Source organism: Netta rufina (genome assembly GCF_964035555.1).
Source record: "Netta rufina genome assembly, chromosome: 1".
NCBI classification, from domain to species: domain Eukaryota; kingdom Metazoa; phylum Chordata; class Aves; order Anseriformes; family Anatidae; genus Netta; species Netta rufina.
This window is the reverse complement of record NC_140123.1, coordinates 149,976,461-150,003,424: the sequence shown is the minus strand read 5'-3', so window position 1 is coordinate 150,003,424 and position 26,964 is coordinate 149,976,461. Positions and strand designations below refer to the sequence as shown.

The window sequence follows — 26,964 nt, the reverse complement described above, 5'->3', positions numbered from 1 at the left end:
CGAGGTAAGAGACAAAGTTAGTAATTATAATTTGTTCTTGTCCACTGACATGGATGAAAATATCCACTTCAGTAGGTGGACGTACAAAAATTTAACCAAGACAAATATTTTGACTTAACTCCAATCTTTTTGCAAAAACACAGTATCTAGTAATTTTCCCTGTTAGTTTTCTATCATTAGTGTTGACATAACAGAAAAGTACTAATTCCTACAATACAAACTTGCTCACACTAAATTTACTCATACTAGCTACTTCATATGATTAGAAAAACCATCACCCTTCAAAGACCTCAAAATTCAGCTTTTTTTTTTTTTTTTTTTGGCAATTGTCTTCCCTCCATGATGTTTTCCTGCTGTTTTTCAATCACCTTTTGGATATCCAATACAGCTTGACCCTACCTTAATCCAGGTAATAAAAAATACCATGAGCCACATAATAAAGCAGAACATACAAGACAGCAAGTTGGATAAATACAAACACAATCACTGTTTGAAATTTGCTCATTTTTACCACTCCAAGACAAACACTTCAAACTCCACTTTGAAATAAATGGTAAAATAAAAAGCAGTTTGATGATTAATGATTCTTCAGTGAATTCCAAAAGCCCTGCCCATGAGAGAGTTTTGCAGTATAAAGAACGTTAGATAGATTTTACTAAAGACAGTAGAGTCATGAGAATAAAATTTACACCATTTCATCACAAAGTAAATACGTACTGTGGAGATGGCATTTACCATGCCATTAGTGATCTGGTCTTGACGCATGTGCTTCACTACATCAAACTGAGCTGCACGTTGCTTGGGGATCACCTGGTCAGCAATCTTTTTCAGTTCAGAGTTAAATTTCTTGAACAAATCTTCAAACAGAAGAGAAAGAAGCTGGAAACACAAAACAATTGCGTTAAGGGTCAAATGTTATTTCTCCAGGTCTTGGAAACTGGGGGAACAAAACAGATGTTTTAATATGTCTACCTTTATAATTCTGATCAGTTAAAAGATATCCTGTCTGATTCTCACTTTGTATTTTTATCACAAGATTTTTGCTTATTAAAATGAAGCACAATATTAGAGAATTTATTTTATAGCAGAAAGCAAAGTGACAACGTCCTTTAAATATTTAATATCCTAAATGCACAATCCTGAATTGCACACAGGATTTGGAGGCAAGACCAGCTTCTGTTCTAACACTAGACGCAATAATTGCAGTAAAGCAACAAATGAAGAGTCACTTTGAGATATCCTATTACTAAAAGGAAAAAAGGCCTTTTAAAGTGCTCTTTCCCAGGAGCTCCTTTAAATGGACAAGGCAAATACCCACGCAATTGTCATGGGCTGTTACAGGAAGCAACTCAGCAGGACAAAGTTTGGAGGCACTGCACAGTTTGCACGACCAGAGTGAAACACAGAAGGTGAGCAGTTACCATAACTCCTGGACAAGCAGAGCTGGAGACTTTTTAAGGGTTCAGAAACAACCTCTGCTCTCAACAGCTGGAAGGACGCGTCTCAGGTTTTGTAGACAGCTTCATCACTCAGATACACTTTTATCCTACTACTGAAAACCAGAATCTATGAAAAACTAATCAGACAGTCAGACTGCCCACTTGATTCTACACCTGTCATCTTTTTCCACAAGTAGTACTATCTGAAAAGTGCACTGCTCTTCCACTTCTCTCCCAAAAAAATAAAAAAATTAAACAATGAAGCTACCTAACACAAGTGAATTGGAATAAAACAGCAATACAACTCTTCAGAATTGCTAAAATTTAAGCCAATTATTTCCTCTATATGCATACTAATTACTTCTAGTTCTTAAAATCTCCACAGAAGAAAAATGCTCATAAAGTTTCCAGCCTGACCTTTTTAGCTTGTTCAACCTCTCCTTGCAGACACTAACAGTTTTCCAAAATACTTAAAACAACATTGCATGACACATTTTAAGTGTTCACAATGATTAGCGAGCCGTGTAAACTCTAAAACCTGGCAATCGTGTCAAGGGACTTGATTTTACAGCAGCTCCAAATGTCAGAAGGACTGAAAATGCAGCAGCTACCAAATGCCAGAAATGGTAGCTCCCAGCGTACACGGCACCGGGAGGCTGAACAAGTTAAATTTTCAGCCATCACAAGCTAAGACTTCCTGGAGTCAGTTGTACAGTTTAATTTCTGTATGTACAGAATTAAACTGAATTATAATGGTCTCCATTAAACATAGTTGTAACATTTCTTTCCCTTCTGGAAGCAAAGAAAGTAAACCACACACTATTCTATCAATGGGATGGGCCACGAGTTTTCACTTGCTTTCCTCTACCTATATGTCCCAGCTGGGCTGGCCAAAACATTTGGCGAATGGTCCTGTAAAGCAAGGATCTAAATTATAAAATACCCTTTTCACTGGCATCACATATGCATTTAGGAATAACCAAAAAGCACTGGAAACTCAAGACAGGCATATGATTTGCAACAAAAAACTCTCACTGGCCTTAACAGAGAGTAAGACTGGAGTACCTTCAACACTCTACAATATATAGGGAACACTTACTGCTCAGTTACTAAACAGTAAACCAACCACACAAACCAATACCGACACACTGTTTGTTAACTCTTGACAGAAATGGCATCCTTTTTCCATTTAGGACACAAAGGCTTTCCTATAAATTGATTAGGTGTTGTGTTTTGTTTTTTTTTGGACCTGGTATGAGAGGAAGGAAGCCTCTTGCCATTCCTGATCCTTTCAGTCCTACTCACCTTTACTAGATGATACCCTCTCACTCTTACCAAAAGAAATCCAGTCACCTGCAACACACCTGTGATGTTACAGCTCATTATGGAAGAATTTCCTCAGAAATAAAAACACCTTCTATGAAACATCATATTAAGAAGAACTCACTGATGTCTCAAAAAAAAATTTGATTATGAGGGACGTATTTCAAATGGAGGGAAAAGGGAAGGGATGCATGCAGTTTTAAGATGTCTGAAAGTCTTGTTAAGTAAGAAATCTTTTGAAATCAATCATGGTATAAAAACAACAGGTTTCTGAGCAGGATATTTAACAAAGAGGTCACTCTGGAAAATGCTTTCATATTTTAAAAGTTTCATGATCAAGAAATCAAAACTCCTAACTCCGTGTGCTGTAGAGATTATAAAGTCACATCATCCTTCCTCTGCTCTGAACTAGTAAAGTAAGTTACACCCCAAGTACATGAACTTGCTCGTATTTGCCAGTCTGAGAAGCGTTACACTTTGCTAATTTCACTCACAGACTCTCAGTCTGTAAGAGCTCTGACTATCTGGCAAGGCAGAGTCTCACAATAACCACATTATTTAGGTCAAGAGTAAGTGATTAAAGGAAAAGGATGGAATGCCAGTGATAATATTCAGTGGATTTCATAGTTAGTCCAGGGCCTTTCAGCCTGCTTAAGACAGGATCGCTGAAGAGCAAATTATATTTAAGAAAAAAAAAATTCTGACAGCTCATCAATTGATTTTCATTGAAAATCCAAAGAAAAATTAATAAAGAAGTTAAGCTGCTGAAATACAGTTTCACCAATTAGCTTAATGTCAGAGAATTCTAATTAGGCGCCTTGAGATTGCTATTTAGCGTTTAAGCCTTTAGAGTGCCAAATTCTCCCTTTCACACAAACTGGTTGCAAAATTAAAGACATTAGGCAGCCTTAATTATATTATCAGAACAGCTGGGATTAGGCAATCTCTGAAGTCAAGGCGGTATTCTTTTGTCACAGGGTAGAAATCCCTTGCTTTCCAGGGTGCCGGATTTTGGTGCTGTTCCATATCTCACCCATACAAAGCAAGCTGCATTAGAAACAAAAAAAAAAAATGAGGACAAAGAACAGAGTAATGCTTAGCAAATAATGAACACATTAAGGAAACAGAAAAGGTAGGTGAAAAGATTAAGCCTGAAATCGGTAGGTTTTGCTAACACCTCAGCTGGCACCTGGCCTACCAAGCCTCTAGTGGCAGCAAGACTAAGAGAAAGCTCTGTAAACCAGCTTGGCTAGTGGATACAACTCTGTTATCTAAAGCTAAAGCACATTTCGTACTCTCTTGTCCCATGGGGTGTGAAATTAGCAGCTATTGTTTTCACACATCTTTATAAACACAATGCCTTTTATGTCTTTACATTGTTTAGACCGCTATGTTTTTCTCCTCACATGGGAATCTTTTCTTTTTTTTTCTTTATTCGAATTTTAAATCAACAGGATTTTTATTCCAGGAACACGCGGGCATTAAGACAAAACAAAACAAAACAAAAAAACCCTCACTGCCCATTTTAATCACACAAACTTTAGCTAAACACAAACATTTAGAAACTGACAAATGATCTCTAGGCTTTTTAGTCTGTAATCCAATCAAATTAATATTACACTGATAACATGGCAGAGAGGAATTCAAGTGTTCAGCTTGAAATGAGCCTTTAAAATATCACAAGGGATCCAGAACTACTCTTAATCAAGCGTTACAACCCCCCCTGCACAGTTCTCCTTGATGTAGAAAAAATATGCACTGCCTTTGTTATGATGATCCTCTACATTTAACCCCCCTCCCCAGTTAATTTAAAATGACTTCATCTGTTAACATTTGTGCACAGAAGCCTTTTTCGTACAGCTTGTATGAAAACTTTTTACCTGCTGTATTTTCTGCCTCTAAATTATTAGGAAAACCCAACCGTTTCTCAATCCAGTTAAATAAGGACAATATGATGGCAGAGCACTAACTACATTGATTACAGTCATACTGATCTACTGCAACAGCACAACAGAAAAAATAAAAGAACAGATATAAATCCATTACATATTAAAATTTTTGTCGAATTAGAATACTGCACTGTCTTCCTATCGAGCATTACGCCTTAAAGTTAGACTCTGCTTTGGTACAAGAGTAGAAGCTCGATGGACAGTCCCTTACTAACTTAAAGAAAGGAATTTCTTTCCTAAGTGGTTATGAGTTTTCATAGTTTTTATTTTATTTTTGTTTTCATAGTTTTATTTAGTGTGTTCAAGAGTGTCATCTTAGGTTTTCAGGAAACTAGGACGTAAAGCACATTTTTACTTTTACTCTGAAATGATTGTGGAGTGTGTGTGTGTGTGTTCCTATGTGTGGATGGAAAACAAGGCAAAGTGGGAAGGAGAAGCGGCCTATAAGGCCGTCTTAAAGATGCAAGGACATCTTAAGAAGTACAATACAAATGAGCATTTCCATTGCTGCAACAGAAATCCCAGTACAAACGATGTGCGGAACTGGATGCATAGCTTCTCCAGCCTGGTGCGTTATGTATACCTGTCTGGATTTCTAATAAGCAGAGACAATTTTGAGCACTAAGATTCCAAGTTAAATTCATACAGAGCACAGCAATAAAATCCAATTCTTATCTAAATCAGTTAGTCACATAACCACTATGGTTAGAAAACATCCATGCCAGGGTAAACAAGCTGTTCCTTCACCAACTCCTGCTTTAGGAGAATAAAGTTTGGCCCACAGCTGCAAACCACCACCCTCTCTGCTAAAGAACGGTGCCAGTCAGATACCTCAAACTATTCTCTCCCTTGCAGCCCTCTGTTACTGCTTCTACCTCCAGTGCCAAAATTCTGCAAGCAGGGAAGTCCATGCACTGCATTTTCCCTCGTCAGTCAACTTACCTATTTTTAAAAAGATTCAGATAACCCCTTCTAGTCTTGCCCTCAGTAAACTGAAGATTTTACCCACTAGTCATTTTTTTGCCAGAACTTGAAGGTTGTAACATCCTTCTGGTGGACAAACAGAAGCAGTGGGGGATTTTAACATCTTCAGCAGACACAGCTGCACCCACAAAAGATGGTAAGAGCCTCTGTAACAAATCAAGTGTTTGTGCTTCCTCTCCTGAAGGCTCAAAACAGAGCTTATTGCTCGAAAAGAAGTGTCTAGTAAGGCTTCAGACCATATACTTCGTTGATTCATGCTACTTCAGAGGCTAGAAAGACAGTTGACAACAAATAAGCAATTCTAGGGGCTTCTACAAATTACAGAAGGCTCCAGCGACTGTTCTGTGAGCTGCTACGGAAGCTGGATTCTCCGTAGTGGCACAGCCTGGGCCTAGTATTTTGGCACCTACTCAGCTCCAGTTCATTACCCTGTTGCTTACGTAGGGACACTGGAAGATGGATCTTACTGTAGATGTCTTGGCAGTACCAGTGTTATGATGGAACTAGAACTGTTGCACTATTTCTACTTTTCTGTCCTTTTATCTGGTATAGAGGCAGAACAGAAGCGAGGATACAATTTGTTAGTCCCAATCGACATATCTACGAGTCAACATAGAAAAGCCAAAGAAAATAAAATGAGAGGAAAAACTCTTCAGCTGAGAAGATGAGGATGCTCCTTATTTGCATCTTTTAAAAACAGCTACTAACAAAATCCCAGAAGAACCTTAGCTCTGAAGAAAAAACCTACCTGCCCTGCCAACTCCAAACGTTTATTTCCATAGTAGTCTCTGTCATCTACTTTATTTTCTCCTTGAGCCAGAATTACTCTGCGCACCATCACTGCTGTGTATATGCACTTGGCACGAAAGTTGAATTCCTTCACCTGTAAACAAACAACCAAGCACACACTGATGTTGCAGGATCAATTCCTTAGCTGTTACTCAGGCACCCATTTAAATCAAAAGGGAAGATCAAGGAATTACAAACGGGATTTGTGCACTTCACCTTCTTAAAAATGTAATATATGTAATATATGTTAGTGACAGTGAAACAGGCAGTAAATGGAAAGCAAATCAGAATAAAGGTGAAAGACGTAAGGATAAGGTTCTGAACTAACAGCTGATACTGCCTAGCTAAAGAAATTACACACAATGATAGATAGTTCAATGGTGCAACATTTCATAGACACTAGGATTACTTTTGACTCAGTCCAAATGTTCCTCTTTAGTTTGAGGATGATTTACATTATCTCAGCTACAAAGCAAAGACATTTTATCCATGCCAACAAAGCTCACACCATAAAAATTGTGTTGACTTTTCAATGCAGAACAGTTTCTCACAGACTATCAAAGCCTGCTTCACCTTGTGATAAGGACCGTCTTTTTCTGCTCATTTTCAAATTGCTGCATATCTGCCAATTAAAGACTTGCAACTACCTACCAAGACATCCAACTGCCTTATTTCAGATGTTGACCACAGAAACCAAATTTGTACTTAACCTTATAATGAAACCACACTTTCCAGAAGTTCACCTCTCTTATTCCCAACACTTACTAGGACAAAACTTAAGTTCTTATACTATAGGAGCACTCTCTTGTGAGGAGGATGAGAGAGAGATTCGTTTACAACGTGTCATTATTGCATCCTGATCACCGCCTGCAAGACCATCAGTTCCTGTTTTCTTTCTTAAAGGACTGATGCCATTGAAACTGATGCAATTTCTGGCCATCACATTTCAAAAAACAAACGAACAAAAAACCCACACCACCACCAAACAAAACCTTCAAATATTCCTTAAGTAGAAATGTTTACATTTTTACAATCTTGCAAATTTATTTTTTTTATCTAATCCCAGCTAGCACCAAAGTTGCTCCTACACTGCTGTGTTCTAAAGTGGGCAAGACAGTGAGAGTGGTTAAACACAGACCAAGCAGAATCTCTCTACCCAATGGACTCCAAAAGCATCTTAAGTCTCATGACTTTTTGCACAGGAAGATTTCAGATACAGTAGCATTCAGAGACATCAACAGGACAAAGTAGCAAGAGAAATTGTTGCAACTCTAAAAAGAACCACACAACTTTACTCCAGCTAAAGACAACATTACGTACAAGAACATGGGTCAGAATAGTTGATGCTAGCAGTTCTCGTGCTTCTTCCATCTTTGTTTTCTTTGGGCCTCCCCACATCCTTTGCCTTCGTACTTTGTTTCCAATATACTTCAATGCCTGTCAAACGGGACAATTAACTTGAGTTAATATCAGAATTGTAACCTACAAAAATATACATAAAGAGATCTACATGCATTCCTCAATCAATAAGCACAATCTCACGAGCCACAGATGACACAAACCTCAGGCAAAGAACAAAACACAAATTATGTAAGTGATGCTAATAAAAAGAAAAAAATTGACACAATTTATTATGATAAAATATACAATGTTATTTGTGTTGGTAACATTTGGAATTGGAAGCAGTGAGAGATTATGATTTCTATAATACTAAATATATATTAATATATAATTATAAATATATAAATATATATTAATAAATATTGCAGATATATAAGAAAAAGGACTACGTAAATCCCAAAGACATCTAGTTTATTTCATTTGACTTCTCATCTCCTTTTTTTTCTCTTTGTGTACTTGCTGAGTTTCATCCAAGTATTAAACAGTGAGATACAAGGTAGGCACAAATGTTACTGTGTAGTGTTCACATCCGTCTCCAAGAGTACCTTGTAATCATTAATGGATTCTTAGTCTTAACTAGTTTTTCAAGAAAGGGAAGGAATCTGCAAAATTTAAAGTCAGACTAGTTAAAGAAACAATCCAGGACCACACAGGGAAGTTCCTGTCTGGAAATGAAGCCATGCCCCCTATGCCAAAGAATTACCCCTCTCCACTACATGACAGACTATCTTTTCCATCTGTTTGTAACCTTCTTCACCAAATAACTAAATTTCTTTTCATTCCTTCTAGCGTTTCTTACACAGAGTAACTTCTGTATTTCTGTTTTTCTACTTTCCTGACGTCTCGTATTTCTGTATGTTCCTCCAGCTTCACCATTTTACTCTTCTGACCCTGAATTTGTAAGGCCTTCATGCTACCTTAAAGCTGGAAAAGTCCCCAAAGATGCAAACTTGAAAGACACTCACTTTAACAATGCTCAACATTACAAGTGGAAAGATTTGATAGTTTTTACAATGAAATAGCAAGTATCAGACCTATCTTCAAAATCTTCTTTAAGCAAATTAATATGTATATACAATATACGTATATACGTATATTGTAAATGTAAATGAAGCCAGTAAAATGGACTGTGTGCTGGCAAATTAAAAAAGTACATGAGCTGAAAAGAATTCTGGCCAGTTTTTTAGCAGGATGAATGGTGGCTGTTAAACTACAAGAAATTAGAAGTGGAGGAGAACATCTACTCACAATGAAATAGTCATGTCCACATCAATGGGGCTTCTATGAAATGCGGGTATGTGATTTCTTAAAAAGTGGGAATTATCCTCAACAAAAAACCCTGATCTTATGGATGTCACTGCTTGTCACATACATTAAAACATAACCCTGGGCTCCTGAAAACAAAGCGTTTCTTGACTTTGTTTCTTTTCAGTTAGGCAGTAGAGAGCAAAGCCTAACTTTTGCCAGGGCCTGCCTCCCTTAAAGCCTTCAGCTTAAAATACTGCCCCCCTCCGCCCCCAACAAACAAACAAACAAACCACCTTGAAACACAATTTGTATGTGGACTGCTGACAGAGCAAAGTGGTCAATACCATCATCTTCAGCTTTTATGGCTTCTGGCTATGTGAAAAGACGCACCTGCATCTGTGTAAAAATCTGAGCTTTTTGGCATTCTTCCAGACTAGGAGCAAATGCAGCCATCACATGTTCCTCTGTGCCAATCATCTGTACAATCTCTTGGTCACTTTCAACACCCATGGCCTAGGAAAAGAAGAATAGACAGAAACAGCACAGGCTTTATGTTAACTCACTGACATTTGCTTATGCTAATTTGGTATTGTTTGTCTGCACTACTACTAAGCAAGAGCTAGTTCTTCTCTCAGAAACCGTGCCATCTGGCACTGGCAGCACATATTCTAGCTATGGAAGAACCCGATATGGAAATCTTGATAAGCAGCAGGAACACACACACACACTTTGGATAATGTCTTTTTTTTTTTTCCACTGACAGGAGTTAAATTCTGTGGTTTTCTTCAGAAAAATAAATACCAGGTAATAACAACCCCACGTGTGTTACAACCAAAAGCAAGTCAGAACCTACAATAAAGGTGAATTAACTTAAAATATTACACATGGTCTCTTACCACAAGCAATTTTGCACACTCAATTGTCTATGATACAGCACGTTCTGTTGGAGAATTTTTTACAATTTACCTCTTTTGCAGCTCTTTGCATTTAGAAGATGACTTCACAATTCCACTTGAAAGCCATTCTATTATTTCACTGATCCTTGGACACCTTGTTAGACTTTATACTGCAGAAAAAGCTTAATAAACTAAGGAAGCGCTTAACAGGTTTAGAGAAATCTCTCTACCAGTAAGTGTTTCAAGGTGGCAGCCAGCAGTGAAGGCCTTTGTGGATTCCAGATGGTGCTAAAGCTCCCCCTTTCACACATTTGGCTGGAGCTCTGCCATATCAAGAAACGGAATAATCTCACTAAACCTCTTCTGTTTGAGTTATAATATGTTTCTCAGAAGTTTGTGAGGAAGTTACGTTTGTGTTCATATTATTCTTCAAACTGCCTGCCACAAAGACCATTGTAAATAATGGCCTACGTGGACCCTGGCGTTCTGGTTCTCGTTAGAAACTGGCAGCATCCCAAAAAGTTACATTTTCCTCAAAAATGCATGAATACCTTTCCTTCTTACTGCCTTCATTGGGTGTTATTTTGCTTAGCGCCTAGCTAATGCTATCCCTCTGCAAAACTGTTGCCCTAATTGTGAAGTATCCAGCTTTTTCCTTTTTTTTCTCCCTTCTTCTTTCTTTTTCAACAAGATGTGGTTGGTTAGAGTTCCTTTAACTTAAAACTCTGTCTCCTCACCTCGTGGTTTATCAGAAATTAAAAGCAGCACAAAAGTAGCACACACCTGTAACCGTGTGAGGACATTCCAGTTTCTGGGTAAAGCACAGATCACAACTCCATCATCTCGGGCAGATTTGACTGCCAAATCATGACAGAGCTACTTCACCAGGTAGGAGTGTTTCATCATAGCTCATTCCCACTCAGCAGTCATACTGCTGATCTCAAGGTACTTTTCAGAACCGTGTGATATTACGGTAGTTCAGATTCTGTTTTTCAAATGTTATTACGCTTCCTCACCCTTTCAAATAAGGTCACACAGTAGTTAAAAAATAAAAAAGTCAGTAGAGAAGTTAACAAAATCCATTACGACTTGTGAGCCAGACTCATACAGAAGCATACAAAAATGAAATACATGAAAGCCTTACCATAGTCATTTTCTACACCCTTGGGACTTAAGAGCTGACCAGCAAACCAGTTTAAGAACATCACATGCAAGTTCATGAGCTATCACCCTATTTCTTGCCACCAGATTAATTTTAAGATGGCAACCATTCCATAACAGTCATGCAAAAAGTGAACAAAACAAGCAGGGGGAATAACAGAATAAAATCATCCTGCAGTGTCATTACATTCTTTTGTCCGTTTGAAAACAGAAAGCCACGGTGAACTAAAAAGGGTTGATGATTTCTTACAACTTGATGAATTCTCTGATTAAAAGTCTGACAACAAAAAGATTTAGATAGGACATACTGTTACACCCGTGTGGTGTTTCTAGTTAAGGTTCACAGCAGCAAACTCACATGAGAATTCAAAATTTGTGAGGGGAAAGGCTGGGATCTGCCACCAAACACTGTATGTTGTATTGTCAGTTAAATGCAAATTGGGGGAAAACTAATTGATGAGTAACGACTACAAACTTGGCCAAGTAACTAAAGAAGAAGTTGACAGAGTAGCCTACAAGTAAATCCATATATTCCTTTATGTATTCTCAACCACCACAGGCAGAACTGCACACACAAATACACCTACCTGCAGCATTAACACAAGCAAATGACACATGCTGGAATCAGACAGATTTGTAATCTTAATGTTTCCTTTTTTTCAGGAAATTTAGCCCTAATGTTGCACTTGTACAAAATAAATTAAAATTAAAATAAACCAACAAACGAAAACCCCTCCCACCCCCGGAAAAACAACACTCCAGAATTAGCCTATAACATCCTTGTAACACGATGTTCCTGGGTTGTTGTTTGTGTTACAGAAACACCAAGGACATGCAAAGCAGAAGTTGGTCCCGTGCTTAGAGTGCTGCTGATCCAGTCCCAGGACAAAGCTGGTGGGAAGAGAATTAACATTAAAACAAAGCTAGAGACAAGTTCTCTTGTTTTGTTTTTGATTGGAAGGCAACGTTGCAAAGGGATAGTTTTACCGGGGGGTGGAGGGGAGGAGGCAGAGGGGAAGGACATATTGCAAAGGGATAACTTAGCAGGAGCACTGAAAGGATTAGAAAGGAGACAGCAGCAGGCTCACGAAGAGCATGGTTGGGAAGCTGTTAGCTGATGGACATGGGACAAGTCACACCAAACATTAACAAGACTCATATTATCCCGAGTTCAAGTGGGATAAAGTGCTCCAACTGGGGTCAACTGCTTCCTAGGACTGGGGAGGCTCCTGTTGCCCAACGTGCACGTGTGCGGCAGTGTGTGTGTGTGATGCATGTGCACACGTGTGTGCATACACACACGCACATGAAGATGTGATAAAGTGTGTGTGAGAGAGTGTGAGCCTTGCTCTTCCTCCCCCAGCTTGTGCCTTAATGATGATGTCTAGGCGTTTCCATGGCACTTCCCCAGAATGTAGTTCTGCAGTCCATCAGGCTAAATTACAGAATGGAGACAGGCAGATGACTGGATTAAAAAGATGTCAGGGAAGTTGAAGGTTGACATCACAGACAGAATTGCTCTGGAGCTTTCATAATTCAAAAGATACGAGCTATGAAACTGCAGCCATGGGAACCCCTAATTCTGTGGGTCCAGCAAGACCACCACTCAGCTGTTCTTCTAAAACTGCATCTTAACAGTTCCAAGAATAATACTTTTTTTTTTTTTTTTTTTTTTTTTTAATGAAGCTTAACTTGCTGTTTACATCTTTTGCCACAGGTCCCAGAGCAGCTCCTTACAGTCCCCACAAACTGAAGATAATTCACCCAGTAACTGAGGTATAAAATTCAACTTTGAAGTCCCCCTTAGCCTGTGTGTAATTCTCTTCCTTCTTCAACTAGTCCTGGTGCAGCACGCAACCTTCATTTACCTCAGCCCCCAGGAGCATACCAAAACAAGATCAAATACCCCAACCAAAAAAAGTCCTTACCTTCAAACAGCTCTAATTCCCTAAAACATAGGGAGCTCCCTGCAAAAACAGCAGAACGATCTCACCTGTAACCCTGATGTTTCTCAAAACAGGAACATCCTTAAGGACTACTCAGTATTTCACATCTCCTTTAATGCTCGTTACCATCTAAAACTGAGTTCCCCCAAGTAAAGCATGTGTAGCTCAAAGCCTGACATAGGCAAAAATACACACTATGCACAGCTCACACAGTCCTGTGTGCACAACTGGCACTTACACAGGTAAAACAAAGGTCTCTTGGGGTTACAAGTCAGCTGCCAACATCCTAAATATTGTTCTGGTTACACATGTATATTAACTAATAAAGCAGACTTACATAGTATGCAGTATGTTACTTTTGCCTAATGCCTCCCACTACAAGGAGTTCAGAGCCCTTTAAAAATCTCGACAAGTACATATTTTGGGGGCAGAACTGTCTGCTTCAAGCCACTGCTTCAAACCAAAACCTGCATTTACATACCTAAGTGCTGCATGAACTCCTCTGTACCTTTCAAGTAAAAAGTCCGGGGAAAAATGTTTAAACTAGCACAGCAACGAGGACTAACTCCCCCACATCTGAAGAGCAGACACTTCAAGTCTGTCCTTGAACAGTCCCAGGAACATGCCTTTTGTAGCCTCTCATGTTTCCTTTAGCTGTGGTCAATGTGTTAAACTTCATAAAATCACAACCTACATGTGGTCAGCACAGCTATCCGTTCTATCTTCAAATATGCCAGTCCCAAAGATCCTTACAGGTCTGGATGGCAGAAAAGCAAAGCAGGAGAACAGCTTTGCATTCAGGCTTGCAGTTTAGAAGGGACTACTGATAAGGATGAGCTGCAAGGCAGGTGTCCCTGTTAGGGTGACCCTACACAGTCTAGTTCCCCTATCTATTCAGGTCAAGGGACCTTTAGATCCACAGTACTATTCCCTTCCTCCCCATGAAAGAAAAGAAAGGGTGAAGAACAACGTAAGTTCAGGTCTTCCCCTAAAATGTAGCCAAGATGTGTCCATGAGTCATACCTGAAATATGAAAGTGATCTTAGATTCTAGTTAAAATAAGTACTTTCTGAGTTTTAGGCCTCAGCTCTCTCAGTGGGTGGTATTTGGAATGCTCTCTACTTAACATCCCTTAAACATTTTCATCTTAAAAGCAAGGGCTGTGATTACCTCCACTTTACAGTTGCAGGAGCCTTAAAATCTCCACAGATCCCCAATACTTGCTTGCTTGCTTTCCTATAAAACTGCAGTGATATTCTGGAACAGATCTGTATCTTAAATCATTTGCAATGACACCAGGTCATGGAAAGCCACCGCAGCTAGAAAGAGAATCCAAAATTGCCCACTTTCCTCCTACTGACTCTCAGTTGTCCCTGACAAAAAACTGTCTCCTTCTCACTAGCCCATGCACTGGATAGCCATCCTCTACTAATTATTAAAAATTCTCTTAGGTTATCCAGAGCAGTATGTTTTTGCCATCATTTTCTCATCTTATTTTTAATCTGAAATTACATAAGCAGTTAGTACAGTAAAAGTTAAGGATGCAAAGGCAAAACTTCAGGCCTAGAACTGTCTGTACAACTTAACTTTGGCCCCGACATGCCAAATGTAGACTGATCCCATGTCTACATGACAGGAAGAACACAAGTAACAAGGAAGATCCAAGCTCCATGCCCAAGGCCTGGGTCTCTGCAGAAAGGAATTATTCTTCTTTCTTCTCCAAAAAATCTTTTGGGCATAATAATGCTGCATGAGAGAGCTGAGGATACTCAGGGATCCTTAGGTAAGAAATTCTCCAGTTTCAGGCCTACAGCCTTTGTAACTTGACTTCTGCTAGTTAAATACAACAATGCGATATCCACTTTACAGCAGTGCCCAAGAAAGGAAGGTCAGAAGCCAGTGCCTGCCCAAAAATTCACTGAAAAGATTACCTGGGGTTATTAGTTTCCAGCTGGAGACTCACCAAAAGTGGACAGAATATGCCTCAATCTCACATGCCATTAAAAGAAAAGGTAAGGAAAATGACCACTCGCAAAGACAGTAAGTGCTGGTCAAGAATGGGACATTCAGAATTGCTAAAAGGGGTGCAACTAATCCTCTACTGAACAAAGTCAATATAAATCTTTGAAAAGTAGTATTGCTGAGAATTTCCAACAACTCTAACCCCTTATTTAATAAATAAATTGAAAAACTATGTAACATTCATCTAGAATTTTAAAGATATATAAAGGCAGGTGGATAACTACAGCACTCATTGTTGGAACATGATCAAATGGTCAGTACAATGCTGCTAAAAAAAAAAGCATTCCCACAACCTCCTCAGACTTAATAACCCTAAGCAGTTACTTTTCTGTGGGCAGGTATTTATCTACACCAGCAGGGGGTGACAAAATGTAATAAAAGTCTGTTAGTGAAGGTGGAATCCAGCTGTTTGGTACTTGAGCAAATGGATTAAGAGCTACATTAACACTTTCCTGTAATAGAAAAGTTGTGAATTTAATTCTGACACTTTTATGTGCATTGCTGCCCACAAATTATTTCTCAACCTCCTTTAACACTGGTCACTAAAAATGAGTGATCTCCAACTACTTGAAGAGATCAGTGTAATCAGAGCTAACAGACATTTACTTCTCAAGTCTAAATTCGATTATTGAGCTATTTTCTAGTACCAAACCCAAACACTTCCTACAAGAAAACCGATTCTTACAACTCTTGCTCGTCTGAAGAGATGTGCTAATACAGAAAAGTCTGTAGCTGCTAACTCCAGCACATCAGCAGTGCTGGCACCAACAGGTTGGATGCTGTGAGCAACTGCTGCCCTCTCCTGGCAATTTATTTCCTCTAGCGATGGTCACTCCACCTACAATTTGCTATAAAGCAATACAGTGAAGACAGTAAGGGGGCTACAGAAGTTACTTCTGGTTGGCGGATCCAGTGGGAAGCATTTTAGTGCCCCGAGCCACCTTATTTAGGTGGATTTAGGACTAGGCCTAAGAATTGTAAGGCTTCCCCAAAAGCTGTTATCTTCATGGTTAAAGCTGGCAGCCATGTATAACCAGTTCATGGTTATGTCATTTCACTAGATCTGATATCAAGAGTATTGAGCATCGCAGCAGTTCATGAGTTTGAGGGAGAACAAAACCAGAAATGCAGACCCTTAACACAAGCTTGCAACACAGCTCACAAAAAAAAAAAAAAAAAAAAAAAAAAAGAAACAAAAACCCTCCTGATTTTCTGTAGCAACAGGACCACAAGCAGTGTGCAGAGGCATCTCACAAAGCAGAAAGGGGGTAGCAGGCGTGTGTCTTGGCACAGCAATGCTCTCCTTACAGAAAATTGTAGCACTTTTTCTCCTCTTTGCTGTACAACAAAGATGACTTCCCAGGGGAAAAAAAATAAAAATCTTTCTTTCTCTCAGCCATATCCTTTTGTACGTATTAACTTTTGAGAGCTGCTGTCAATTTTCATTCTTGAACTACAGTATGGATTTTTTGTCTTCCTCAAACCAACAGTTGTGTTACCTTAAATATGATAGCAATGGGAATATCTTCAGAAAGAGTGTTATGCCTCAGGTAAAATCTTCCTTGTTTCACAACCATATTTGTTCTGCTCTTCTTCTCATGAGTGGAACTGAAATTAAAAAAATTATGTTATGGGGAACAGAAAATTTACACTGACACTCCTAGAGTCTGTATAAAACTTAGCAGCTAGGAAAGATGTGAGAGGCCTTTAGCCCTCACACCAAACTGATAAACACTGTATGATACCAGCTTATAGCTTGAAAACACAACCAAAAGGTAAGCGAGATATAAATAACACTCAGCCAAGGAGGAGAGGCCAAACTTAAACTACCTGGCTGTTTTCAATAATTTGTGCAGTACAAAAACATTTGATTTTGGTTTCTTTCTCAACAGCCTTCAAAAGCTTTTAGAGCCATTTGATAAAAGTCAGACAAAAGATTACATCCTGTTTCCACCACAGTGACTTCATGTTACTTGCTACAAAATGAGGCCAAACACCATCAATTATAAGATGTGCTGTGTTATGTTAAAAATTAGAACTTACTTTCCCTAGTCTGGGATGAATACCAAATCATGTAAGCAAGTCCCACTGATTTTCGTGGGAATACACTACTAACAGATTTGGGGATTGGTGTCTTAGCATAAAAAAGAATGGCAGCAAGAGGGGGCCAGTGGATGTTTACAGCTTTTTGCCATTAAACTATTTTAGGAAGAAAACCACACAGCTACTTCAGCTACAACAACAAACTTTTAAAACTTCATTTTATCTCCCTTATGTAATTGCTGGCATTTACTGTACCTGGTAACAGAAGCACCGACTGTGCCTTTTCTATCAGCTTCCACAATGATTCTGTTTTTGGATAACTGCTCTTGAATAAGAATGACCTTCTCTACACCTTTAACAATGAAATAGCCACCTATTCAATAGAAAAGAAAGATTTGCACGTCAATAGTCTTGTACCTTACTCACATCTTTCAATATGTCTTTGAATACAAATTATTACAAGGCAAACAGCAAGTACATAGAGGACAAAATAGGAGAGCAAATTATCTCTTTTAAGAGTGAACAAACTGCATACAACTTATGATAACTAAGAAAACGTTCCATTAGACTAAACAGAACTTTTGCTGGGCTCATACACAGTATCTGGGATCTAAGAATTTGTTTGGAAAGTACTTGGACAGCATCAAAGTGGCCAGAAAGAACTCTCAGTCGGACTAAAACGGAAAAGCTGTAAAAGCAAAACAGAACTAAACAGAACAAAAAAACTGTAAAGTAAGTATACTTATTTAAGGATGTTACAGAATTATTATTTCTAAGAATTAGATAAAATATTGCCTACCAGAAGAATGTATCTTACAGACATCAAAAAAACAACTGGCACTTGGTATCAACAGGTACTTGGTATCAAATACAAAGAGTAAGTCTTCCATAGTTACTGACTTCCTCTCTCCAGCACTCCAACAAGAAATGTATTTGAAATACTTTTTAAAAAGTAATATAAATGCCTTCACTGTATCTAAGACAATCTAAGGAATCTGTACGTAAGCCATGTTCAATTCCTCTCTTAAATTGTAGCTATCTACTAATGCTTGTCCAGTACAGCTTGTCACTGTATCTTGCCATCTCAAGCATGCACAGCACAGACAAAAAGCAAAGAACTTCCTCATTATAACCCTTCGTCACCTCTGCATGTATCAAATATTATCATATAATATTTTTCTCACTTTACAGAACGCAGCAAATGAGGGTTCCTGCTCTGGTGGATCCCATTATACTTCCCTCTTCCCTGATCTATTTCATTTCCATGAACTAACTCCACCTGTGCTCCCATGTAACACATCACTGTACAACACCATACACACATCTCAACTTTTTCAAAACTCTGTAGTATTATTTTTGTGGTTGAAAGCTCTGTCTGAAAATGCAAACATTCCATGCTGTCAACTATTTCTTATTGTTTTCAAAAGCTTGTTGATTTTTTTAGTTACAAGCATTAATTTCAGAAGTTCCCACACTGACTTCACAGCGGTAGGACCCATACCGATGGGGTATATTCCTTTGCTGAAGAGGATTTAACGCTGTAAGCCAAGATGGGTAAAAGGAACTTGAAGACAAATGTACCTGGATCTAAGGGACATTCGTTAAGTTTTGCAAATTCTGCTGGAGTTTTCCCAGTAAGAACACAGTTGGAGCTACGCAGCATTATAGGCATTCTGCAAGAAACACAGAAAAAAATATGAACAGTCAAATTCAGAACGATGATCAATATGATTTCCCACATTGCGATCGCCCCTCCTGGTTGCAGAGAGATAATTTCTGTAATACATAATCTAGGCATGAAGTTTCCCTGGAAGCAGCTCTGATTTCTCTGGTGTTTTAGCATGGAAGCCTGCAGCAAACAGTTTGTGAAGCAACATGTAGTGGTGAAAAAATATTCCGAGAAATAAAAAATTAATTTTCCTTGAGATTATAAAAAGAAAGAAAAAAATGGGGGGGGGAGATTAAAGATGCACAGACTGGATATAAAGCAAAACCATGAGGACAGTCAAGGAATGGAACAAGCTGCACGAAGTAGTTGGGCAGTCTCCATCCATGGATGTCCTCACGACCTGAATAACCTAGTCCAATCCCAGAGCTGACCCTGTTTTGAGCAGGAAGCTGGACCAGAGACCTCTAGAGGTCTCCTCCAACCTGAACTATTCTATGATCCTATGGTGAAGTCAGAGAATGTCCAAGTTTGTTTGGCTTATTGTGTGATTATGTGTCAGTCTTACTAGTAGTTTGGCTTATTCAATAACTACACTAGCAAAAATTTTGTATTTCTTAGTAAAAAGATTAATAGTCAGCTTCTAATACACCTTTCCACTCTTACATGTATATTTTTCACTGAAACTTTTTAGAAAGTTCACAAGACTTGTAAAAATTTTGTGCAATAAGGACACTAATTCAGAATGTTAATACTATTAAACATTCAAAGGAAGTTTTCCTTTTTCATTAAAGAAAGATACTACCCTGTTTTTGCTGTTGTTTGTTTCTAAAACAGATAAGTTATCATGATTCCACCAAAACAAACAAACAAAAAACAACAACAACAACAAAAGAGGAAAGAACCTGCAGCTCTTCCAAGCCAGTCTGAATTGCATGCCAAGCAAGAGCACTGTATGCAGAATCACAGAATCATTACAGCTGGAAAAGACCTCTGAGATCATCTGGTCCAACCATCGCCCTACCACCAACATCACCCACTAAACCGTGTCACAAAGCACAACATCCAAGATATACTCACCTGAGGAAATGAAACTGCCATAATACTAGGTCTAGATGAACAAAATTACTTTACATGGAAACTGGATATGAGCAGATTTAAACAGCAAAAAACTTTTATTTAACCAGCAAAAAAAAACTTTTTGCAGGTATGCCCTTAAAATCAGTTTTATGGCATAACTTCATTTTTTAATGCACAATCATATTCTGTATAGCTCATCTATTTTATCTGTATAGTTCATCAAGATTTGCCTGCTGTCTCTTAGCAAGGAAGCAAGGTCAGTCTGCATTTATTTTGCAGTAAAAGCTTTTCCCAACACAACAGCAAATAAAAACAAACACCAGAAGCTTGATATCTGATATCTGACCTGCCAATGGGTAATGCATTGCGTATGATCCTCTGGCTACCTCGTGTATATTCAATGTCCACTGTAATCGGGGCAGAGTAAGTCATGTCTCTCAGGCGACACTAAAAACAAAACAGTCATATAGTTAGGTGTCGGTTTAAAACTGTCTCCTGCAGGCAGGTGCTCACAGAAAAAAAAACAAGCAGAGCAAAGCTAGACTGAGCCCTTCATGGCACCTGGAATATACTTTACAAAGTATTTTATTTAAAAAACAAAGAAACAAACAAATGAAATTTTCACAGTGTTTCAAAAGCTGCCAGTGGATCTGTCTCTTCAAAGGACAGCACTGAAGAACATAGTTTAAATAAACAGTTTGGATTAACAGGCCTAACTGGGAGAGCTGCCACAAAGACTGCTCTAGTAACCACGTGCTCTGATTGCGCTGCTCAGATCAGGGACATTTCTATATGAAGACTCTCAACAGCAGGGAAGTTGTGCTGTCATTGGAAGTTTGATAGAAGGGAAACACAAAATAGTAAAAGAGACACTATGCTACCTTTTAATAGAATGAGTACATCTCACAGGATGCTGCTGCTTCCAAAGATGACTTACAGAAGGCTCACTAAGCATCACTTTTTCCAAAGATTCCCAGGATTCATTTGCAAATTCATCAGATCACGAGAGAAGCAGCACGTACATATCTAGGACACTACACACCTCAAGACTCGATCTAATACTATTCTGATCTTTCCAGTCTGCTTTCCCCAAGCTGGCTCTATGACTATCACTAGCCCTTAAGGTATTGTGTATCTTCATTCAAGACAAGGTTCACTGCATTTGCAGAACACAACAGAGCAACTCACAGCAGGACATCTCTGATCTCATTGAGCATTTTATACCTCTGAGTTCCACAACTGCAGATTTATCAGGATTCACACTTGTTTCACATTTATGTTTCTAGTCTTTCAGTGTATTGACTATGCATTAATAAAAGGCAGTTAGGACTGCTCTGTGTATTGAAGATGCAACTGTAAGGAAAAACATGCCCCAAGAATTATTGCAAACTGGATACTCTTTCTCTCTACACGAAAAAGTAAATCATTTCTCTAGTAATCAAATACCGATGTGCACCAGCAGTTTTCAAGCTGTGACTTGTAGGAAACTAGGTCCCACCGTGCTCTGAGCAACCTCGTTGAATTTAACAGTAACTGAAAATATATTAATTTCTAATTACTTTAAATTCTTCTGTATGAATAGTTAATAAAACTCCCATAAGAACTGTGTGAGAAGGAGAATTAGACAGCTTCAATAGCATTACTTGGGGAAAACAAAACAAGACTTCAGGATTCCTTGTGTGTGCTTCGTCTACACAAGGCACAGATATAGAACAGCGCAATATTCCACTATTTTTTTTTTTTTTTTAATTATTTTTCATTTTTTAATCTCCTTCCTTGAGGGAACTTCTTCTGACATCAAACACCTAAAGGTCAAAGGCAGGTACCTACCTGTATACATAATCTGACCTTGAAGCGAACCAAGGACACAAAAACTCACAAATTTGATTAAAACTAGATAAAATACTCAGACCCTTATGAAAATCTGATCATTTTAGTTGCCACTGGAAAGTACTTTTATAAGCCTTTAACACAGAAATGAAATGACACACTCATTAGAACTCAGTCTTTGTTCTTTTGTTGTTTGTTTTTTTCCAATTGCACCCCTGGTTGACCCAATTAACATCATATTTACAAAAATACTATGGCCTTCATATGAGTATAACCCATTGAAAGAAAAATGAAATAAACAACACACCAGTAATAAGCATCAGTGACAATACATCTCAGATGCACGAGTAGGCTATTCTAGATTCGGGGTGACTATACTCCAGAAAGCATTTATTTTGTCCTCTTCTGCTTGTACAGTCATTTTACTTATACAATAAGAAAGCGTTTTAATTCCTGGATTCTTGGGTATAAGTCATTAGCCACAACCTTTGCACAGAATTTCATTCGTATATAGAAAATCTGTATCTATATCCCCCTGCATTTTGTCCATATTCTTATCTACTGATTTAATGTTAGCTACAAATCTGTGAGAACCATGAGCTGTTCTGTACTGTATCTAATTGGTCTGTTGATGGCTGAGTCATTGGCCTTATTTTCCATTGATTTTAATGAGATTTGAGTTGGGTTGCTGAAGACAGAAACGTGGCTGTGCACAAGAGGCAACCACTAGATGGCTTTTTTTATTTTTACAGGATTTCTCCAAAGCACAGGATGTCTTCTGTACTAAAGTTTTAAGTGTATACATATATTAAATGAAAAAAAAAAAAAAAAGGCCTTCTTTCAAGCGTGAAATGTATACAGCAAGGAAAAAACCATCTGAAATGTGAACGGATTCATCAGGTTGACAATAGGCTGCATGCAGGTAAATTGAAAGAAAAAATGAAAAATGCAAACATCAATACCTCATGAGGCGATACAGGTCGCGTCACATTGAAGCTTTCTTCCACATCTGGAGTACCCACATAGATGTTGAGGTACCTGTAACACACACACAAAAATATTCAAAATGAGCAATGAGCCAAATATTTTCCTAGCGACCTGAAGGAAGCACAGGTCTACATCTATTGAAAAATGAAGTTGCTTTAACTAATAAGGAGCCATGATTCTTCCCAACGTAACCCACTGTATTTCAACTGTGTTCTCGATAGTTAAAATGTAAACTACAAATACAAAAGAAAAAGCTACTTTTACAAGTAGAGAAATAGACACTCCCCTCTGACATCTGAAATTACTAAATTACAGAAAAATAGTGGCATAAAGCATTGTTAACCAAAATAAATCTGCTTAATGTATTTTTTCTTTAATGCTCCACATTTCTATGCTCCAAATAAGACATATGTCATGCAAAAGAGTCTCTTGATTTATACCCACACGATGCCTATGAACTTTTCACAGTCAATAACAAACCTACGAAACTGTGCACATGCTATTACTGATATGGAAATCATTTTTATGCTTACTTCAAGTACCACATTGGGTCAGCATCACTTGTAACTTTTTCATTGGCTTTCATGATTTTCTTTATCTGAAAAAAAAAATAAAAAGCAAAAAAAAGGAAGAAAGGAATTGTGCTTCTTCTGACTGGTAACAGCCACTCCCTTCCCACCAAGAAAACATACCTCTACGTTGATGAAATAGTTGAATGAGTCTATGTGCTGCTTCACAAGTCCTTTCACCTGGAAAACACATGCACACAGCAAATAACATCAGCTTTAAGAATATATTGTTGATACTTAAAATATAAGCATTTACAAGTCCTTTCAGATATCTGCTAAATTCTTTCAGTTAACAAATCCTTGAGAGTTGCCTGGGCAATCAGTCTGGTTCTACACTGTATGTTTCCAGGTTTACACCAGACCTGTCTTTTTCTCTAAGTCTCACAAAAGTAATGCACTGACAGCACAAAGCAAGCACCCAGTACGTTTTGAAGGTCTAATAAACAAATGAGAGCCACTGAGTAAATAAGCAAATTACAGCCATTGTGTGTTAAAATATTTTGTCAGTTTTCTGTTACTTTGAGATAATTTTATTTATTTGTAGTTTAATTAAATAATTGCAGTACTTGAGAAAGAAGTTGCCTACACCCTAGGAAGTGAGGGTGCCAAAAAGAAGAAAGAGAAAGCGAGCCAATAACACTGGACAGAAGTGGGGTGTCAAGTAAGTCAATAAAAAGGAAACAGCCACAGAAGGACAGGACACTGACAAGAAATATGAATTTGATTTCTAGGCAGGAAGACAGAGAACATGCCCGGATGTAGTATCACAGAATAAACACTCCCCCTTTTCCTCAGGAAATTAATTGATGCAGCGCATTGTAAGGATTTAAGTCACAAAGAGCAAGCAAAAGAAAGGGGATTAGAATAATTTAAATGATCTGGGATGAGAGAAAAACAGAAAGATTTTGGTTAGACAGAATACTAAAAGAAGCATTCCTTTTACTAATAGACTGGAGTTTGCAAAATAAAAGGTGTAACTACATCAACTACTGTGCCAAATCCAGCCTCAAAAGAGAACTAAAACGAGTGCTAGCTGATCTTGAGACACATGCATACATGCCCACGGAGGACTTGATGCTTTGAAACATGCAATGACAACTAGCAGGTTACAAGACTTAGAATTTCATACAAAAAACAGATCCATTTACATAGTTCACATGATAAGCAACAGTTCACTCTGAAATTATCAGAAAGAAATAGAAAACTTGGAATGGCAAATTCATTCGCTCAGTGAAGTCTCCAGGAGTTAAGACAAAGGAGGAATGACTCTTTATATAATAGTTTTGCTAACTTACAAAAACATTGCACATAATACATGGGCAAAAAGAAACTATGTACCAGTGGAAGTTAAGGAAGTTAACAAATTTTGTCCTTGTGGAAGTGTGTACAATTTGCAGAGTGATGAGAGGGGTGCAGAGGTGGCTGCTGTTTCACAGAGGCACCCAGGCACATCAGACTTCACCTGCCACCTTCATGATACAATATTTCTTACTGTCTTTCCCTCCTCACTTCCAAGAGTTTCTGAGTCCTGTTACTACATCCAATTGCATTTTAAAGAGAACTGTGCCTTCACCTAACACCAGATTAGGAGAGCAGCACTGACGTCAAGCTAATACTAATCTTTGAGCTCAAACAAGCTCTGATGTTGGTTGCAAACCAGTGTCAGTACTGAGCTTACAGAAAGACCACAAATGGGACCTCTGCATACAGTGAAACAGCAAAATGTCTGGAAGCACTATGCCATCCACAGCATTTATTCTGAATGGCCACACAAAACCAGTGACCTCTAAAAGGATGCCTCCGCAAACTAATCTTAGTGATAGGGTTTAGTGTTAGCTCAGAGGTTGGGCTAGGTGATTTCGAGGTCTCCTCCAACCTAGATGATTTTGTGATTCTGTAATACTTAAAACCCTCAGGAGATCAATCCCTGTAACCGGTTTACCCGCAATTTGACGGAAGCAGAAGCTGAAAAAAATAAAATTGCAAATTGTACGCAGCAGACAGGCACTCTGTGAAACCTGAGGCCGTGAGAGGGGGCTGCAGAGCCGAGCCCGGATGCCTTGAGGTAGGCGTGGAGCACTAACCTTTAGAAACGCTGGAAGAAGTCTCCATTTTTCCTGAAACCAAGAAAAACACACAGTTTAAAGCAGCTTTCCACAGAAGGGCCACACCCGTTAAGAAGATTTTTTTTTTTTAGCATGGCTTTTAGCATGGTTTGCTTTTAGCAGCGGCGTTATTTAAAGCCAGATCCCTTTGGAAACCGCCCCCGGATCAACCCAGAGGTGTAAAACCAACCCGGGGGGTGCCCTGGATGAGGGGATGAGGCGGGCAGCCCCTGTTCGTCCCCCGCTCACCTCCACCGTGTTCACTGGGGCCGCCGCCTGCTCCGCGCTGAGGGCGCCCAGCTCGGCCGCCAGCGCCTCCATGCCGGCGGCAGGGACCGGCGGTGCCTCAGCCAAAGGCGTCCTCCTGCCCCGGCGGGCGGCCGCAGGGTTCCGCCGTTCCCTCAGCCCTCACAGCCGTCCAAACTCCGTCAGGCGTTTGGTTTCTTAATTTTTTTTGCCCCCCCCGTGGTTTTTATTCTGTGTAAAATCCGCCGTTTTCAGTCAGGGGAAACTGGTGTTTCGTCAGCACAAGCTTCCCAGCGCGAAGCTTACTCTGACGCGCTCCTTCCTACCGCACAAGCGGCAAATAAACCTGGTTGTACAGATCTGCAAATTTCCACACCGCGGCCTCGTCGGGGATTGCTCTTCAGCATAACTCTGTCTTGGTGCTATTGTAAATTGTTCAGAGGGGTTAGAATCAGGCATTGCAAAAAGCTCCAAAAAGGAACCGTTTCAGAACTCCATTCGTGGCAGAGTGGCTGTTGCTATTTTAGGCATAATTGATGTATCCAAGAAACTTTAGGCTTTCAGCATGTCCCCAGCCCCATTGTATCTGTGCACGTGCAGTACCTCTAGCACTTCACAACCTGCTGAAACACAGAGGTACTCTGAATAACACGGGAGGGAGCTGGGCTTGTTCAGCCTGGAGAAAAGGAGGCTCAGGGGCGACCTTATCGCTCTCTATAGGTACCTCAAGGGAGGCTGTAGTGAGGTGGGGTTTGGTCTGTTCTCCCACGTGCCTGGTGACAGGACGAGGGGGAATGGGCTTAAGTTGCGCCAGGGGAGTTTTAGGTTGGATGTTAGGAAGAACTTCTTTACCGAAAGGGTTGTTAGGTATTGGAACAGGCTGCCCAGGGAAGTGGTGGAGTCACCATCCCTGGAAGTCTTTAAAAGACGTTTAGATGTAGAGCTTAGGGATATGGTTTAGTGGAGGACTGGTTAGTGTTAGGTTAGAGGTTGGACTAGGTGATCTTCAAGGTCTCTTCCAACCTAAATGGTTCTGTGATTCTGTGATAACTCAATGATGCAGGCTGTTCTGTCAGCTGAAATTTGGGGATGGAAATATCCCCAATTTGCCTTCAAGGTGATTTTTCCTCCCTCTCAACTTACAAACCCATCAAGCTTCTGTACAAAGCTATGTGACAGCAGGCAGCTGAAGCAGAATCTTGTTTATGTTGCATGACTCCTTGAAACAACATTGCATGAAAAAATAATTATGGAAGCGTTATGTTCTTTTTTAAAAAATG

At 39.1% G+C, this 26,964-nt stretch overlaps 1 protein-coding gene across 1 annotated transcript in view; it reads right to left on the bottom strand.

Moving 5' to 3' along the window:
* Window positions 1-25,770, bottom strand: part of POLR3B (RNA polymerase III subunit B) — a 72,272-nt gene extending 46,502 nt beyond the window's left edge. Inside the window, exons 1-13 of the mRNA XM_084291134.1 lie at window positions 25,688-25,770; window positions 25,418-25,450; window positions 23,457-23,513; window positions 23,298-23,362; window positions 22,740-22,815; window positions 20,294-20,394; window positions 18,783-18,874; window positions 17,457-17,574; window positions 16,658-16,766; window positions 9,524-9,646; window positions 7,805-7,921; window positions 6,444-6,578; window positions 718-879 (exon numbers count right to left, since the gene is read on the bottom strand). Coding sequence (XP_084147260.1) covers window positions 718-879; window positions 6,444-6,578; window positions 7,805-7,921; window positions 9,524-9,646; window positions 16,658-16,766; window positions 17,457-17,574; window positions 18,783-18,874; window positions 20,294-20,394; window positions 22,740-22,815; window positions 23,298-23,362; window positions 23,457-23,513; window positions 25,418-25,450; window positions 25,688-25,759 — 1,260 coding nt within the window. The 5' untranslated portion in view covers window positions 25,760-25,770. The remainder of the gene's footprint in view (window positions 1-717; window positions 880-6,443; window positions 6,579-7,804; window positions 7,922-9,523; window positions 9,647-16,657; window positions 16,767-17,456; window positions 17,575-18,782; window positions 18,875-20,293; window positions 20,395-22,739; window positions 22,816-23,297; window positions 23,363-23,456; window positions 23,514-25,417; window positions 25,451-25,687) is intronic.
* Window positions 25,771-26,964: the final 1,194 nt, after the last annotated feature.